This window comes from Phacochoerus africanus, chromosome 7, assembly GCF_016906955.1.
Source record: "Phacochoerus africanus isolate WHEZ1 chromosome 7, ROS_Pafr_v1, whole genome shotgun sequence".
NCBI lineage: Eukaryota > Metazoa > Chordata > Mammalia > Artiodactyla > Suidae > Phacochoerus > Phacochoerus africanus.
In genome coordinates, this window is record NC_062550.1 from 96941669 (window position 1) to 96960880 (window position 19212).

The 19212-nt window shown below is 40.4% G+C and overlaps 1 protein-coding gene across 6 annotated transcripts in view; it reads left to right on the forward strand.

The window, feature by feature from the left end:
• Window positions 1–19212, forward strand: part of POC1B (POC1 centriolar protein B) — a 90448-nt gene that overhangs the window by 46246 nt on the left and 24990 nt on the right. For 5 of the 6 annotated variants that reach the window (XR_007135970.1, XM_047788321.1, XM_047788318.1 and 2 more), the window contains 3 exons: window positions 577–645; window positions 1357–1509; window positions 9194–9274. Coding sequence is in view for 5 of the 6 variants with exons in the window: in XM_047788321.1 (XP_047644277.1) it covers window positions 577–645; window positions 1357–1509; window positions 9194–9274 (303 nt within the window). In the remaining variant the exon portion in view is untranslated. The remainder of the gene's footprint in view (window positions 1–576; window positions 646–1356; window positions 1510–9193; window positions 9275–19212) is intronic. The other variant, XM_047788319.1, reaches the window with a different exon arrangement.

Below are 19212 nucleotides of genomic sequence, written 5' to 3' on the forward strand. Positions count from 1 at the left end.
GGTAATCTTAGCGGCTTCCTAGTGGCCTCCAGCCATTCATTCTTACTCCAGCTCATCACTCTAACAGTCATGGTACAGTTTTCATCCGTCACAGCTCTGCTCCTGTGCATGTCCTGTTCTTGAAACTGAACGGCGCGCTGTTGCCCACAGTGAAGCCTGTTGAGCTCAGGAACGGACCTTTGTTTATAGAGACCCACAGCACCTACGGGGTTATCGCTGTGTTTCTGCTAGTGATTTGCAGCATATAGAGAGAATCTAAGGCCAGAACATCTTAACAAAAATTCTTACTAACGTACATTCGCTTAAGCTTGTCCTAAAAGGAAGAGAAGGGTGTTTTTTCCTGATTCATAGTCTCTTCTCTGATGTAGCATCATATGTACATGTTTTAATATAATTGGGTTGGCTCTTTGATTTTCTTTGTCTGCCTTAGTTGCTAGTAGCTGGATGTGTTCTCTCAGATTTATTGCATAAATAATCTGTATAAATTAGGATGAAAAATTAATACTCCCTCAGCCCTCTGGGCCATGAGAACATATTACCAAGCAGTTTTTTCTTGTATCTCCCTTTATTTCTTAGGGGCCTGTCTTCACTGTTGCGTTTTCGAAAGGCGGAGAGCTGTTTACATCAGGAGGAGCAGATGCACAGGTTTGTAAGTCTGTCGGCTCCCTCTCTGATTTGGTTAGAGGAGTGGCGTCAGAGACCTCGGCCAAGACTTTTGCAACCATTATTTTATATGTTAAGATGATTATCAATGAGGCCGTATTTTAATTTAGCGCCAGGAAGTCTGCTATTTCATAGCTGAAATAGTGCTAGTTCTGATGGTTTTGGGAACTAAAATAGCACTTATTTTCTTTTGCTCATCTTTATACTTAATTATACGTAAAACTGATGCCTAACTGGATGCCCAGCATTGGTATGGCCCTTTCACTTAAATTATTGCCTATTCATTTCTTGTTTTTCAAATGTTAGTTAGCCTTCTTGAGGATGATAAATTAAATTGTTTATATGGCAAATCAGCATTTATTTGAAATGACCAAAGCCAGTCAGAGCCACAGTCACTGAATAAGGTGGACAATGAAGCCAAAAATAAGATTTTGGACTTGAAAAAAAAGAGGATTTTAAGATAAAAAATTAGGTCCTTAATACGAATTTTAAAGCGTATATAAAGGGGGCAATTTGAAATGCTAAATCTCTCTGTACCACCCTTAAAAAAAGCATTGAGACATAATAATGTTGGAACATGTATCTAGCCTTCTTGACTATTTTGAGAGACAAATCTATGTATTCATTTTTTAAAAATTCACTTCTGCTTGTACATGCAAATCACTAACTGCCACCCTGATTCATTTCTTACAGGTCTTATTATGGAGGACTAACTTTGATGAATTGAATTGTAAAGATGTTATTAAAAGAAACCTCAAAAGATTACACTTTGATTCACCACCACATCTTCTTGATATCTACCCACGAACACCACATCCCCACGAGGGAAAAACTGAAACTGTCCAAGTGAGTACTTTGTGCGTATTTGTCCCATCAGTTTTAAGCGTACACGCTGGGGCTGTGGGTCAGCCAGATGCCTGAAATTAATTGTGTGAGACCTGGACTCACTTTAAAGCAGCTGCACTTGGAGAAACAGTTACTTTCACTGGTACCTTAAAACTACAGAGTAGTGTGTAATCGTGCTAAAGTCTTTCATATTTGCTTCTTGAAGACTAAGAAATACAACTTAAGACTGTGTTATTAATAATGGGAAATGAGGAATCAAATCTAAGGCCTCTGGAGATGGTAAAGCTTCATATTCTCAGTGGGTTTAGGGAGCTCTTGTGATGGCCGTTGTGAGAACAGGGCTGAAGGGCCAGAATTTTTATAACAGTTACTGAAATAGGTATCTTGAAGCCCTATTCTAGAAGAAGAAGAAAAAAATCTATGGACGGTAAAAAGAAGAGATTTAAGCAATTATCCTAATAGTTGAGACCATTGTATGTTTGCCAACATATATTTTCAAGTAATAATTATTTACCTAGCTGTAACTTTTTGTTGGCAAGTTCCCTTAGGTCCTATGGATTTAAATGTTCTACTGTCCTCAAAGAAAAAAAAATTCACTTTTGCTATATATTTAGCTGGTGTTGGTGTGTTTCTTTCCATTTTGCATGACCCTTCTTAGGCTCTTTTCTCTTAGCCAGAGCTGATACCAGGAATCACTATTATCTGTTCATTTGAATGTTTTCCCATCATTGGCAGAGTCTTTCTTTGCTTTTAGAGTGGATGTTTTGAATTCTTAGGATATCATTTCTGAGTGGCAGTTCACAGCTGCCTCATGCGTGTTATTCACGCTGTGGTTCCAAACCGCTTCTCATGATCTCTGGGTCCCTCTCCCCTGTCCGTTGATTCCCCGTGCTCACATGCATTCATATAAAATATACATGAAATATATTTTATTTTGCATTGTCTTTTCTTGTTTTACCCAAGCAGGTTTTATTGACTCTTGGTTTTTTTTTTTTTTTTTTTTGACTCTTGGTATTTTTTATCTACTGTTTCTGTGGCTTAGCTGGGCCTGATCAGCAGCCTTGCTGCTACCCTCTTATCAGCTCAGCCACTTGCCTTTGCTGAGAGGTAGGTGACAGAGCTGTAGGCTGAAGCCTGTATCCTTACTCCGGATTCAGTGATAACTTCGGAGACATCACAGGGCCTCCGCCTTGAGGACTCAGGCCGTTTTCTCTGAGATGTACCCTCAGCCCCAGCCTTCTTAAAAATGTCAAGTAGTCTGAGTAGCTCTGCTCTGACAATGCCTCCAGAAGGCAGTAAAACCAGCTGGGTTGCATTGTATGGCCAGGTCAAGGTGACCCAGGCTGTGCAGAGCCACTCTCGACCCGTATTTTTCACATACACACTTTAAAAATCTATTAACGTGCGGCTTTTCATCTTAGAATTACAGCTCAGTTTCTCTGCACGGAATCTTGAATGCTGGACTGAATTTTGTTTGTTGCCTTAAGAAAGTCAGCCTGGGCATACTTTCTTAGTGATCCTAAGCACCCCCCCCCCCACATACTCACTGAGTGGGGACGGGGATGAAGTCGCAGGAGCAATTGTCGTATCTGTCATTTATCTGCCTAGAAATTTTTAGAAAATGTTGCTTCTGAGAAAGCGAATGTCAGAATACATCATTCAGTTTCCAGTCCTAAGGGATCAGGGACCAGTTCTTAAAGAGCTGTAATCCATTTCTTTCCCTTTTCTTGGTCACGGCAGATGATTAGAGGAACTAATGTTCTGCCTTCCGAAGCGTAAACAATGAATTATGATTTGCTGCTCTCAAGATGGCTCGTATAAAGGAGAGGGATGAGAAAAATGTCCTGACAGGATACTGATTGTACTTGTATTCTTTACAACTCCACTTTCTGTATATATATTTTTTAAATGTTTAGCAGGAGGCTTGGTTTTTACTAGGTGCCCAGTAAGTACTAGTATTGAACATTCAGTAAATATCAGTTACTACCTGGAAACTTTATACCTATTTTCCACTTAAATTAAGTGTGCAATATGACTTAGCTTCGTCAAAATTCAGATTTTGTGGTATACAATGCCAGAGAAGTGATAGGATTTTGTTTTGTTTTGTTTTGTTTTTCCCTTAAAATCTCATAACAAAGCGAGGGTGTAAAGTTTTCTGGACAGAGAACATCTTCAATATTATAAATAAGTAATTGTTAAATATCGAATTATTTTTAAAGACTTCAAATTCATGTTTGTGAAACCCTCGTCGAGACAAAAGACTATTACTTCTAAAATCACTTAGAATAGAATAGTATGAATCAGAATGGAAATTGTACTGTGTTGATTTAAGATCAGCAAATTTTACTTTGAAGTACTAAATTTGATGGGTTAGATTTTTTTCAGAGCTTTAGGCAAGGTCAACTTATATATTATTTTAGAAATATTTGGAATCTAGCAACTGTTTTTTTGAGGTCAGAATTCTTGATTAAAAGAATAAAAATGTATCACTAGAAGATAGGAAAGAAATGGCGTCTAAATGATCTAATTTCACCACCTTAACTCTTTTTACAGTAACCACAAGTATTTCATTTCTGGGTTTGAAGATAACATAGCATTCCTATGATTTGTCTTTTATTATGTTTTCTATGAGGCTCATCTGCATTGCATAATCTCAGTCTTCTGGGTAAAAATGTTCAGCCTTTTGCAAAAGCCACTTGTTTGCCAGCCTTAATGGCGCCACTTGTTGGAAGGTTCTGGCGTCTTAGACCTTGGGAACCAGCTGAGTACAAATATAAATCACCAGTTCCTACATGGACAGAACGGGTGAGCGCCCAATTGCTTTTGGAATAAATGAGAGAAGAAGGCCCCGGGGAAGAAGGCGAGAAGCACCAAGTCCTTTCCCTCGCCTTTCTGCGTATCTAACCTCGAGTCTTTGCAAGGCTCCTGGCCCGGGCACTCCATCTTAATCAACACCTAAGAGCAGGTTCTTTCTTGTGGGGAAGACGCCCATTTTCCAAACAAAGTGTCTTAACCCTGCCTGGATTGTGCAATGGAGCGTCACCTGTTCACGCGGACTTTGTCTTCTTCAGACCGTCACAAGCTGCACTGCACAGTCCAGCCCCCAGACAAAACCCAGCTTTCCTTCTTTCCGGAGGCGCTAACTTAGTGTGTGTGTCTGTCACTTTTCTCCCAGCAGTGCCCTACCATTCTGCATATTTTGGTGGGAGGCCATAGAGCCATTCTAAGGGATAGTGGTAGACCTTGATGATGGAAAGGCGTTAAAATGGCTCTTCCAGGAGAATTCTAGAATATTGTAAGAAGGGGTTATGGTTAGTTAAAAAGCATTTGTTAATGAAATAATTGTTTTGATGGCTCCTAATTTTATAATGGCTACTTGAGATTACCTTAGTCTGTAAATTGCATGGGAAATTCTGTACAATATTCAGCAAGAAGGAAAACTTCCTCTAACATAACCAAATAGTTATTATATAAACAATAATAATTTGTAGTAGTCTGGGCATGATTCATGGTTAAAAACTATAAGTGATCCATTTAAGTCTTGGACTCTGAGATTGAGCTTTTATCTCAACCTTCTATAAAGGTGAAAACATAATTTATGATAAAAATAACCACTCTTCTACCAATTTTGTGTTTTAGTTCTAGCAGTGGCATATGTCTATATTGTTTTGGGCCTTAGAAATGTTCTTTAGAGATTACATTATCATAATAATAGCAGTAATAATAATCTAACATATGCAACATTATTCTAATTGTCTTACATAAACTGTCATTAAATCATCCTAAAAACTCTGTAACATAAGTACCATTTGTATCCCATGAGAAATTGAGGCGCATGTGAGTTAAATCTTAAAGTGGCGGTATGAGAATTTCAACCCATTCACTCTGGTTCTCTTCTGTACCTTCAACGATCTTGATGCAGTGCTTCATTAGAATCAAAATTTAATTTCATCTTGTTAGCAGATAACACGTGTTGGACCCTGTACTAGCTTCAGAGCATGCCGCAGTGCGCGAGATGGGCATGGTTCTTGTCCTTCAGCACTTGTTAGGAGCAGGGTTTGAGCTCATGGACGCCTCGACATGATGGACACTCCAGAACCTCAGAGTGGGGTGGCATCTGTGAGGTCATGTACCCCCACCCTCCCTTGCCTGAATGCATGAATCTCTTGCTGGCTGATGGAGAACTCAGCTTCCCATAAGGCAGCCTCCTCTGTTTCAAGGCCACTGTGGTTATTGAAGGGTTCTTTCCTTTAATCAAAATGGAGAGCTAGAAGGTCCTATTAATATTCTTGGAGGTTAGCCTGCAAAGAACTTTACTGCACGTGTCACTACCTCAGCACGTGTTCATCATGGAGAAGACCGTAAACTTTTACTTAGTAGTAATTTCCTGCTTCATCTTAACGCACGTGGCAGCAACTTCCACAATTCGGCAAGATATCGAAGCTCAAGGATTTCTCTATGAGAGATGCTGACCATTTCCATGTGATTTAGATTCTTTTGGAGCAGCTGCAGTTTCAGATGGCAAAACCAGATTCTATTTCTCATTGGGAAACACTTTCATATCTACACTAGGTGGCAGTAGAGAAAAGAGAATAACCAGCCTCTGGCCATCTAGCTCAAGATTGAAAGGAAAAGTGAGTCGGCCTCAGGTTTCATCTTTGCCTCAACTCTGGATTCAGAGCTGATAGAAAGGAGGCTGTGTGTTCAGCTCAAGGAGCAGCCAGAAACATAAGTTCTGGCAGGCTGGGCAGATACTCCTGCATGGTTCTGATTCCTTCTTTTACTGCAGGGTGGCAATTATTGGGCGTGTACATCTCTGCCTCGTACACAGCTGGCTGGATAAATATAAAAAACGCTTAATATTTCCAAAGCTAGAGCTCTACTCATCAAACTTGATAAATGCTATCTATCAAACTTGATAAGTGCTATCTATCTACCTGTTTGTTTGTTTTGCTTTTGGGGGTTTATACTCACAGCATATGGAGGTTCCCAGGCTAGGGGTTGAACTGGAGCCACAGCTGCCAGCCTACACCACAGCCACAGCAGTGCAGGATTCGAGCCACGTCTGCGACCTACACCACAGCTCGTGGCAACGCCGCATCCTTAACCCACTGAGTGAGGCCAGGGATCGAACCCTCATCCTCATAGATCCTAGTCGGATTCATTATAGCTGAGCCACAGGGGAACTCCTGATAAGTGCTGTTTAAATCATTCCACTCCTCTTACCATCAGCTCAGCCCTTCTTACCACAGTCCCTGACCGTTGCAGTGTTGTCCTCACTGTTCTCCCTGCTTTATTCTTGACACCCTGCTTGCCCCTGTCAGATTAATCTTCTTAAAGCACATTCGCGCCTCCAGTGTTTCTGGGCCTTTCCACGTTCCGTCACCCCCACGATTTGACCCTCGCCAACCTCTCTTGCTGCCGCCCTGTGCAGAAGTATCGTGTCCGCGTTCTGCCTCTATGCCCCGAGCTGCACGTACCCTCATCTCTGTCTCTCTCTCTCTGTTTTCTAAACCTTTTTAAAAGGAACTCTCTCAGGCTCCGTTTCCTCCATGGAAAGCCTTTCTCACCAAGTGTTCAGTCAACAGTTTCTCCTTTGAGGTTCACCAGGGCACTTACTTGTGGCACCATTTATTTGATACCAAGTTCCACTCCTTAAGCTGCCCTTGTTTACGTCTTTGTATTCATAATGTTCAATAAATAATTAGTGATCATGTGATTTCTTTCTCTCTCTCTCTCTCTTTTTTTTTTCTCTCTGAATTCTGAAATAACCACCCTCAGAGTCAGTGGCTATCCTAGTTGGTTATTCCCCTGCTTTTCTTTTTAATTTTACTATAAATGTTTAAATCAGTGATTAGATATTTTTTCATTTTGGATAATTTTAAAGTTCATTAAAAAAATTTTTTTTCTTCTCTTTTTAGGGCCGCACCCGCGGCATATGGAGGTTCCCAGGCTCGGGGTCTATTTGGAGCTATAGCTGCCAGCCTACACCAGAGCTACAGCAACGCAGGATCCGAGCCGCATCTGCAACCTACACCACAGCTCACAGCAACGCCAAATCCTTAACCCTCTGAGCAAGGTCAGGGATTGAACCCGCAACCTCATGGTTCCTAGTCGGATTCATTTCCACTGCGCCACGATGGGAATTCCCTTAAACTTTATATAAATAGAATCATACTGCATATATTTTTCTATAGTCTGCTTTTTCACTTAACCCTAAAATCCTGAGATTCATATGAATTTCATTCATTTTCACTGCTGTATAGGATCCCAGTGAATTTACTGCAGCAGTAATTCTCATGATTTGTGAATCTCTTCTACTCTTGATGAACATTAGGGATTTCTGACTGTGATTTGTGTTCATTTTTGCCATTACAAACTTTGTTGCTATAAACAGTGTCAGCATCACTAAGCTTTTTAGCTTTTGCAATCTAATGGGTATTAAGTAGCATTTTGCTTTAATCTTTCCTTTTCTAATTACTGCTAATGTTTCTGAAAATCTCTCCATAGTCTAGATAACTGTTAGATTATAATTTTTACTTGGGATTGCCATTCTTTGCACGTTGATTAGTATGTTTTTCTTATATATATTGTAGCTATTTGTCCTTTTTCAGTTTTAGACATAGAATCTCTTCCTGTTCCATTATCTGATTGTTAACTTTGTGGTTTCCATTGTTAAACAGAAATCCTTAATTTTAATGTAATCAGATGGATCAATTTTTTTTTGCCTTCTGGTTTTCATTTTCGAAGCTTTTAAGACGCCTTTCTCTACCCTAAGCCAGAAAGATATTTTCCTACATTTACGCCCATAAATTTTGTAGTTTTAAATAACTTCTAGGTATCTAATTTATCTGCTGTCCATCTTTGTATAATATTAGGCAGGGGTCATTTATGGAGCTAGTTTTCTCAGGTAAAAATCATCTTTCCCCTTCTGACTTGTGACATCGCTTTTCTCTTGTATTTCTTTTCTGTATATACAGGGCTCTGCTTCTGAGCTCTTTATGGTACAACCTTCTATTTATGTGAAACTTCTTTATTGACTTTACATGAGTTTTATTTTTTTTTCATAGATGTCTTATGCATCTTTGTTTTTTCTGATGTATTTAAAAATTTTATGATATTGTAAATGATTTTTTTAAAAAAATTTACATTTTCTAATTGCGTACTGAAATGCAGACATACACTTGGTTTTCCTGTATTGATTTTGGATCTAGTAAACTGCCTTATTTGTTTTAATGATTTAGCAGTAGCTTCTGTGGAGATGTCTTTATATAATTATATATGAATGACAATTTCTATTTCTTCTCTTCAAATTCTTACCTCTTAATGCTTTTATTTCCTTTTCTTAATGAACTGGCTAGGAGTTTTTTCTGCATCTTTTGAGGTGGGTCATTTTATTTTATTTTTAAAATCCCTTTATAGATGAATCTCACTTATTTTCGAATGTAAAAGCAACTTTTTATTCCTGGGATAAGTTCATCTGGGTTAGGATGATCTTTTCTTATATATTGATAGACTTGATAGACTAATATTTTTGGAAATTTTTGTATCCATATTAGTGAATATACCAATATATTTTAGTTTTAGAATATATTAGGAAATACCCACTAGATTGTTACAGATGGCGTCTGGTTTCTTATGGCATAAAAATCTAATATTAGTTTTTTTTAACGTGTGTACACAGATTAATCCAAAGCTTGATGTAATCGATTTGCAGACCTCCACTCCCCCTGTTGTGGACATCCTTTCTTTTGATTCTACTACAGTAAGTTTTATTTGGCATTTCAGTGGTGTTTTAATTGTTTGGCACAGTCTATTTTCCTTAAAAAGTATGTGGGAGAGAAGAAAACAAATGGGCTAAATAGCCGAACAGCATAGAAAAAGCCTTGTACAAAAAGTTGTATTTACAGTGTATCTAAATAGCCACAAGGGGGAGCTTCGCCAGTTTCCAAAAGCTTTAATTGGACAACCTTGAGCACAGTGGAATCCATACTCATTGTCACATTTCCTAAGGTGCTTCCCCCCCCCCCCACCCCCCGCCCGCCCCTTGTGTGACATTTCACTTGCTGTCTCATAGCAGATTTCCTTCTTTGGTAATTGCCTTCAAAAGGAGCTAAACTTATGTCTAGTCTCCTTAGAACCTGAAAGAAAAGCAGTCATTTCTCTTTGTTCATCTATCTTGATGGATAATACAGGAATTAAGAGGTATTTTTAACACTTGCAATGCTGTTCAAAAAAAACCATATACATATAATTTATTTACTCAGTGTATCCAACGTCTTCAAAAATTTGAGAGTTTAGCTTTTCATTTCGCCTGTGCTCAGTCCTTGCAAAGCAGATCGTCTCTGCCATCGAGTCTGCTAGTCAGGGCAAGACCAGACATTAAATCGAACGGGAGGAGTGGTGTCGTCTTCGGCAACGCCACTGGGATGGTGTCAGCATTGTCCAGTGTGTCGGGTAAATTATTAATACATGGCCAAACGAGAGAACAAACAAGCAACAAACACTTGGCATTACAACAGTGCAGACTCTGCAGTGCATCCCAAGAATTGTATTCAGTGTAGAGGAATTCTGAAGAGGACTAGCCTACCTTGAGTCTGTCGTGTACCAGAAAGAAGTCTGCTTATTAAAGGGTCTTTTCAGTGTTAGTTCCACGGCAGAGAAGACTCCTAGATCACTTGTGAGAAGTTCCAAAGACAGGAAATCAGCTAGAGGGTCGAGTGGGGGCTGATTGTCTAAGAGAAGCCCAAGAATCATTGGGGACCTAGGACCTTACGTGAATCTGTGGTCTCATCTCTACATTCTTTGTACTTAAAAATAACTTTATAAATTTTTCCCTGCATTAATAACTTAATGACATAAAAAATTAACTAGACGTTGAATTCTTGCCACAGTGAGTGGCTTATAGTAGGTGCTCCATACCTTTATGTTTGAGGAACTACTCAAAAGGCATGCTGTTGAAATGTACAAATTCTGGTGAGTTGCGTTTTTGTTCCAGGAGTGAGAGGAGCAAAAGATAGGTTGTTTTGAGATGTGCTGCTTCCTTGTGAGGTAGTTGGTAGGCTACAATTGGGTGTTTCTGGCCTAGAAGATATCAGAGATCATCAAAAGCCTTTGTTCTGTGCTCTGAGACTCTCCCCGCCAGAACCCTTCAGACTTTGCAAAGCCTCATTGACCTGGGCGACCCAGGTGTTCTCCATAGGGTGCAATGGAGGAGGTTATAACTGCCACCCAGCAAGTGACAGCAGGGTGTCTGTCCCTGGGTGGTCATGCAGCAGTGTTGTAGTCAAGTGTCTGCGCTGTACGACCCTAACTCAGGAATACAATGTGTGTGGGATTTCAAGGAGACAATTCTTATAATAAACACATGACACGTTTGCAGTTGTGTTACAAAACAGAATAATAGGACCAAAGAAGACAGTTAGTATCCATATAAGGGATAACATTAGGCTGAAATTATTTGAAATTGCCAGCTTGTAGGCAAAAACAATCCAGCACCAGTGATTTCCCACAGCTCAACCCAATATACAAGCATTACAGGAAGATTCCCCACGGTTCCTTTGAGTTGTGTGCTTGATGCCACATAAAAATAAAAACAAACAAGAAAATGCAGAAAACAAAAACTCGTTTGCTATAAATTGGTTTGGCTAGTGGAGTCCCAGGAAAGTAGTTTTTGTTTGTTTGTTTTAGCTGCTTGCCTCCAGGCAAGCCATAGAGACTCCTGATTTTATTTATTTTACCAATACCATTTTCTGAAGATATAAATGCTCATAAAGCATTTAGGGTTTTTTGTTTGTTTGTTTGTTTGTTTGTTTGTTTTGGTCATTTTAGGGCCTCATTCACGGCACATGGAGGTTCCTAGGCTACGGGTCGAATCAGAGCTGCAGCTCCTGGCCTACCCACAGCCACAGCAACGCGGGATCCGAGCCACATCTGCGACCTACACCACAGCTCAGGACAACACTGGATCCTTAACCTAATGAGTGAGGCCAGGGTTCGAACCTGCATCCTCATGGATCCTAGTCAGATTCATTTCCATTGAGCTGCAATGGGAACTGTGCATTTAGATTTTTATGTATACTATCTAGAGAGCTTTCCTTTGAATTTTCAATGTATGTATCCTTGCTTTAGCTCAGAGACAAGTGGTTAGAAATCTAAAGTGAAATCATGTACTGATTTGCCTTTCTTTTAATCTAGTGGTAAATAATTCTTAATCTGTAATCTCCTCTTACTATTGGCTGCTTTTCTTTTGCTTCTGCACAACAAATCAAGGATCATTGTAAAGGTGATTTTGGCATGAACCACTGTTGTGGTCTGAACTTTGCATATGGTTATAAATTCAAAACCTGGAGACGTATTGGAAGCTCAAAAAAGCAGTAATTAAAGGTGGTTTTGGTTCTCGTTATTGTGGCTACTGTTCACTTTGGGAGTTTGTTTGTTTGATTTTTGTTGACTGGAAGAAAGTTTCCTTAGAAATTCATTTTCTTCAAGATGAGATAGAAAAAGATCACTCTTTAGACCTTAATTTGTAAAAGCAGGTTCGTTATGATAGAAGAAATCGTTGGCTTCTGTTGCTGTTGGACTTGATTTAATATTACATCCAGATGATGTAGAGATGAGTGTGTACTGGTGTCTATGCTCTGATGCCCCCTTACTACAGAGAATTCATTCCAGCATATACAGTGTCACAGTTGCTGTCTGTGTGGCTTGCACTTGTGTCTCTAATGCCAGGCAGGAAATTTGATACAGTCTTTCAGGATCAAAATAAACTGTTACCAATCTGCATTTTTAAAGTTTTGTTGTAAAAAAATGTTTCTGTAAAGGGATGTACTGGCTGTCACATAGACATAGTTTAAAAATGTTGATCTCAAATTTCTGAATCTTGTTCCAATAACATTGTCACTTGTTATCTCCTGATCTTCCAAAGATTATTTAGTTCAAGATTCCCATTGAGTCTTTTAATGTTTTCATTTATTCTATTAGAAATAGACCAAGGTGTTTGGTTTTTTGGGTCCTTCCTTCCTTCCTTCCTTCCTTCCTTCCTTCCTTCTTTCTTTCTTTCTTTCTTTCTTTCTTTCTTCGTCCATGTTTTTAGGGCCATACCCATGACATTGTGAGGGTCTCAGGCTAGGGGTTGAATCGGAGCTGTAGCTGCTGGCCTATACCACAGTCACAGCAACGCCACATCTGAGCCACGTCTGCGACCTGCGTACACCACAGCTCATGGCAATGCCAAATCCTTAACCCACTGAGCGAGGCAAGGGATCAAAACTGTGTCCTCATGGATCTTAGTCAGATTCGTTTCTGCTGAGCCACAGTGGGGACTCCAGACCAAGGTTTTGTCATCAGAATTGTACAAGGGCATTTGGTCTTAGCATCGACATGTGATGTGGCTACACGGGGTATCCCAGACCTTCCCACATCCTCAGCCCCTTTCCCCCAAAGGCAAGCGAGACAGGGATTTCTCTTGTGTCCTACTATAAAGTGGTGTTTTCTTTAATACTAACTAAACAAAATTTCCTTAATGTACTCTAGGATTACTAAAATTGTTTTCTTGGGTCAACCCTATTCCTAAGTATTTTACTCCTATTTGTCCCACAAATGAACCAAGTGAAATGGACAGTCTCGCAAGAGTTCCTCTGATCGGCTGTCCAAACCTTGGACTCTTCTCTGAGATTTGAGAGCGTGTTCTAGTTTTCTTGCTGGCAGCCGTATAGAGTATGAATGTAATGTTTATGTCTGTCTTTAGAATTAGGAATCGTTTTCAGTTAAATTAATTATTCACAATAAACTGAGAATTTGCAGTTACGTCATGGAAGAAAGTCAAGGTCATCAGTCAAAATATTTAAGCCCTACTTCATGGAGGCATTACGTGAGGTACTGAAGACAGGGGTCAGGCTGGCTGCCTGACCTCAAGAAACTTACAGCCTAGCCGGGGAGAAATAGTAAGTGGCCGTTTCAGTATCCTAGATGCCAAGTGTACATGATTTTGCCAAATGTAAGGTTGACACAGGAGTATTCAGAAAAGGCCTCAAAGCGGCTAGAGGAAACTAGAAGACTTCTCTGGAAGAAAACCTTTGACCAGTCTTGACCTGACCAGAGATGGGTAGGATTTTGATAGGAAAATTCCAGGTGAAGAAAGCAACGAATAATTATATGCCTCAGGAGTGATTGAAAACATAGTACATGCCACGATAATGCAAGGACATCCGTCTCATGCAGGGTCTCCGCACACTGCCTGACTCACTGGGTAGCAGCGGTGGTAGGATTCTGGGAACACACTCCCTCACGCATGTTTTTGGCTCCCAGTTAGTACTTCTTGAGTAGCAAGAAAATACCTGCCCCAGAGAAGCCTACATTCTGTATCCTCATGGGGTGGGGGGAGAAGAAGCAAAGTACAGATTGAAAAAGATGGACCATTTAGTGTAGTCAAGAGAAGCAACGCAAAGTATAATAGCACGAAAGTCAGGTGAGAAAGGTGGTGCACTTCGAGAGCCTGGCTGGGACAAGAGTCCCATGAAAGGTGCCACTCGAGTGGGGAACTGGAGGAGTGAAGGGAGCAGGTTGGATGCGAGTCTGGGAAGGCTGTCCAGGCCGGTGGAGCAGTGCTGGGAGGAGGGAGGAAAGCCGAGGTCTCCTGCAGAGGAGGCCACGTCTGATGCGTGGTCTAACAGGGTCGCGCTGGCTCCGCTCTGAATGAGCTGGGGCGGGTGCCGTGTGGAGGGCAGCGAAGAGACGCGTTCAGAAGCGAATGAAATCATCAGGCAGGAGGCAGTAGTCGCTTGGTCCAGGGTGGTGGCAGAAGGGGTGGTGGTAAGTCATCTGATGCTGGATATATTTTGAGGGCAGGGCCGAGAGGATTTCCTGACAGATTGGATGCCAGCTGTGGGATTCCCTATCTCCTTTCCCTGGGGACAGTAAGGTGCAGCCCTGAGTAATCTCAGCATAGCCAAGATTATCTCCTGGCTCTGCACCACTTTCCCGGAGGGACTGCTGAGAGAAAAAAAAGACTTACTTTTTTTTTTTTTTTTTTTTGCTGTCCTCTTTTCTCGGATCTGGAAAACTGACTCAAGAGACTGAAGACCCTGAGAGGCACAGTGTTGAAATATACTTCTCTTTCCTGAGTGTGCTTTAGAGTCACATTTTTCAGTAAAGTTCCCTGGATTCCTTTTTGGAAATATTGTTGCATCAGCCTATTTTTTTAGGAAGAAAACAGTTAACCACTTTCAAATGGAGGCTGTACATGCTATCTGAAAATATTAACATATTGACAACATATAAGGACATACCGAGAGTAAACTTGCAGATACAGAGAGGATATCTCCATGGCTGTTGTGGCAACAGTTCGTCCTGGTTACTAGACAACATTGCGTAACTAGTTGAGAGTTATTCCAGTTCCCAACTGCTTATATAAGCAAAGATTTGGAAAGACTTGCTTGAAAGAACATAGTGTATGCAAACCTCAATGTCTCAAAACTAAAATGTGTTACTTTAAAAGTGTAAAATGGTCATATGCAGTGTACTGTCCCCACATAGCCCTTTTACCTTTCCAGGAAAATCAACAAAAATCATGTCACACAAACCTTCTGCTTACATTGCTTTTCCGTATGCTGGCATTCCTGAATTTACATATAAACAGCCTCTAAATTTGGAAGTAGGTGAAGTTCTTTTTTAAGTTTTTAAACTTTGCAGCAGTTTATAAAGTAGCATTTGATTTGTGGGTTTAGTGCATATGATTTCTGAAACTAGATGTGTTTGTCACTTCGCTGTCGCTTACCAGGCTTTAGGAAACAGACCTTTTAATGGGATCTTTACATGTTAGTTCAGTGGCCCTCCATATTTTTCTCCTGCCCCCACTCCAAGTGTTTGAAAGAGAATGAACAGAGGCATTTTATAAAAATCCTCCCCTGGACTGACTGGTGGCTGGTACCATCTACTTTTAGTCTTAATTGCAAATGATAGTGAATGTGTCACGTGGGGTCCAGTAATTTATTTATTTATTTATTTTATCCATTGACTCTAAAAGTGAAGTTTAACTCTATGATGCTTAGTAGGAGTAAAAAAGGAATTCTTATCTGGGTTGAGAAATAGCTTTAAATCATCGCCTTTTGTTTTTGTTTTTTGCTTCTTTTTTTTTGCTTTTTAGGGCTGGACTAGTGGCATATGGAGGTTCCCAGGCTAGGGGTTGAGTTGGAGCTACAGCTACCGTCCTAAACCACAGCCACAGCAACACTGGATCCCAGCCGTGTCTGCGACCTACACTACAGCTCGAGGCAACGCCGGATCCTTAACCCACTGAGCGAGGCCAGGGTCAAACCTGCAACCTCATGGTCCCTAGTTGGATTCATTTCCACTGCGCCACAACGGGAACTCTGTATACCATTGCCCTTTGAAAGGAAGTAATTAAAGTGTGAAAGCATTTAAAAAATAAGACATAGATGATAATTAACAGAAGTAAATAAGAAAAAATAAACTTCTACAAATCTCTTACCGCTTAGAATAGAAAACACAGCATTTGTATTTTTTCAGATGCAAGCTACTTTAGAAATGGAGAAAGCATTAGAGAGAAAGAGACTCTTTCCAGATTAGTTGCTTCCTTGCTTTTGACCCATATGGTATAAAAACTACCAACAGTTGTGAATGTGATAGCTGACCTTTAAAAAAAAATGTGTTTTGGGATTATCAAAAAAAAAAAAAAACCCAACTAACTAAAAGTTCTTAGTCTGTTAAAGGAGAAAGGAGCATGACTTTTTTTTTTCTGAAATTTTACTAATTTGAGCTTCATTCCTTTTAAGTTTCAAGGTTGTGAGGAAAGAAAGCTTATGTTAATGAGTGTTTCCTTGCACCAAAAATTTTACACTAATTAAATTTTTAAGCATAGCCCAAGTTAAATATCTCTGCGTGAAAGTGATCTTTATAACCTGTTGACAAAAGTAATTTAGGACTTAAACTTTTCTTGATAAAATGAAGAGAGAGAGGCTCTTCAGAACAAAACATGCTCTTTGGGAGCCCATCAGAGTAAATGCGTTTTCAGGTTTCTTTAGAACACTATCAGGTTTCTGGGAACTGGAGCTGTTGAAGTTCCGGGTATAATTTCTGCCTGCCTTCCAACCTCCTGAGCTACTGTATCTCTAAAGGGCTTCATCTTCCGAGCGTCCCGGGCCTGGGAATCTCAGCTGCATCCCAAGTTCCCACAGCTGAGGCTCAGGCATGCGGACAATGCGGGACAGCCCGCAGCCCACACGTCCAGCAACAACTGGGTCCTTCCTCTTCCTGGGGAAGAGCAACATCCTCTGAGATGAGAAGAAATGCACCCTGAGGAATGCAGGAACAGCAGCAGGCTTTTCACACAGGAAATGACTCTGGAAAGTGCTTGTCTCCTGGCCCGTCCGCCTGTAATGAGCTTCCTGCTGACCTGAGGCGGCTTCACCAGGGCGCTGGATGCCCTGTGTGGGCCCGACAGGTTCACGGAAAGCAGTGAGCGTGGCTTTCCGTTGCTCTGTGCATCCACACCCATCTGGATCTGAGTTAGTTGGTGCTGCTCGTTCGGTGAAGCTGGGTGGCTTTGCTCCTTTATTTAGCCACCTGACAGCTAAGTATTTGGGGGAGTAGACAGCACGTCGGCTCAAGTGGATTTTTCAGTCAGCTCTTTGTGCTTTATGAAGTCAGGTTATGTAAATTGTATGAGGGCTTCAGAGAGATTAAACACCTCAAAATCTGAGTGAACTGGCTGCTAATGATGCCCAGCGCTGGTTCTTGCCTCGTTCCATCTCTGTCTTTCAGTTTCCTCACTTTTACTTTCCGAGATAGTCAGGCATCAGCAGAAGATACCATATGGTGTGCAAAACCATGCATCCTCGAGCTTACCCCGGACTCTCCCGCTTTAAACCAGCCAACCCACCAGCCACTATCATTTAAAAAATAAGACTGACTTGAAATGACTTTTATAACTGAAGAATGTTCCAGTATAATTTGACTTCCTTTTCCCCCCTAATTCCTATAGTTTGTTCATCCGGTCAGTCTGTCTTTCTGTCTCTTTCTCTCTTTCTTTCTTTCTTTCTTTCTTTCTTTCTTTCTTTCTTTCTTTCTTTCTTTCTTTCTTTCTTTCTTTCTTTCTTTCTTTCTTTCTTTCTTTCTTTCTCTTCTGCTTGAGATAGTGATACATTGCTTTCCAAATCACTACAGAATTTTGGTGGGTTTCAGCATTTATGGTGGCAACATTCTTTTGCTTTTCATGTATTTGTTTGGATTATTTTACTGAAGCACATAAGAGTTACTTGTTGTTTGTTTTAAGTGGAAGGGGAGAAGGAGAGGAATGCCAGGCATTTCCTCTTCCTTTGCAGAATGTCTTTTTAATGAACATTCCTCTTCCCTCCTATGAACAAACCATCTCAACTCAGCAAGGGGCCTCTGGGTGTCTAAGTTTCTAACAAACCAACCTCTTTCCTTTGTTTGTTCAGCCCTAGAAGTGTAGTTGCTTCATGTGTTTACTATTTCTTCTCACCTCTGTGCTCTCTTTTAGCTTTTGCAGCCTTCCAAACCTGTTTAACCAGCTCCCTGTATTAAATTCCGTCTGCTAAAATAACTGTTGTGGTTTCTGTTTTCCTGCTGGATCCTCAGTGATGATCCTAAAGAAATAATAAGATGTATAGACAGAAACTTCTATTCAAGGATGTTTATTTCAGCCTTGTTTGCGGCAACCACAACGTAAAATCGCCACAAATCACATGTTCTTTAAGAGACTATTAGTCAAATGAAAGCATAGTGCATGAAGAGGTGGAGTATTATACAGCCATGCCGTGTTTAACAATGACTAAATCCGATGTGTGTGATTCCGAATTTGATTCTGGGCCAGTGAAAAGCTTGCTTACAGAACATCATTAGCGTGGTTGGCACCAGTTGGGTATAAGCTTCACCTCCTTGGCAGGTCTTTTTAGCTACTTTTATTTCTCCCCCGAAGAGAAATAACCCACCCTCACCCTATCACTAATTTTCATTTTTCTGTTCATTTTTTTAGGAAAGAATATTCTTTGTGGCAAGAACTATGTGTGTGCATGAGGTTTCTTTGGTGTTATTTCTATTCATTCTGATGTGTTCCGGCATTATTTCCTTTGTGGAATAGGTGATAATTCAGTTTCCACCATTTGATTACAGTGTGACTTTTATGAAGTGAATCCTATTTTCCATTTACTTTTCTTTTTAAACAGAGTTATGTTTCCTCAGTAAATATTCTGTTTATTGGGCTGAATCTTGTGGGCAAGGCTCAAAAGCATGTCTGAACCTGTATTATTTGGGGGGTTTTTTTCCTAGTGATTGGAGGCACTTTTTACAACAGTGCGCCTATTTGCAGAACAGAGTTTGTCTCCTCCAGCCTTCCTTTCTCTCTTGCTATTATTATTGCTCAGATCACAACTACCCACAGTTGCAAGGGATCTGGTCCTTCCAAATTCATGGCTCCTTGGACTCAGCTCCCATCTCTTCTTTGGGAGGAATTACATAATAAAGCTGTGTTACACCTTGACCCCATAGGCAGAACTTTCAAAGACATAACTCGTAATTCACTTGGAAAGTTCTGTTTGAAGCTACAGGTTCACTAAAATGAATCTGTGCCCTATTTTGTCTATTCTTTAGGGTTGATACTATGTTTTAAAAAATTGATTTTAAATGACATCTAGTATCAGGCAAAGTACCAAGAGTAAATGT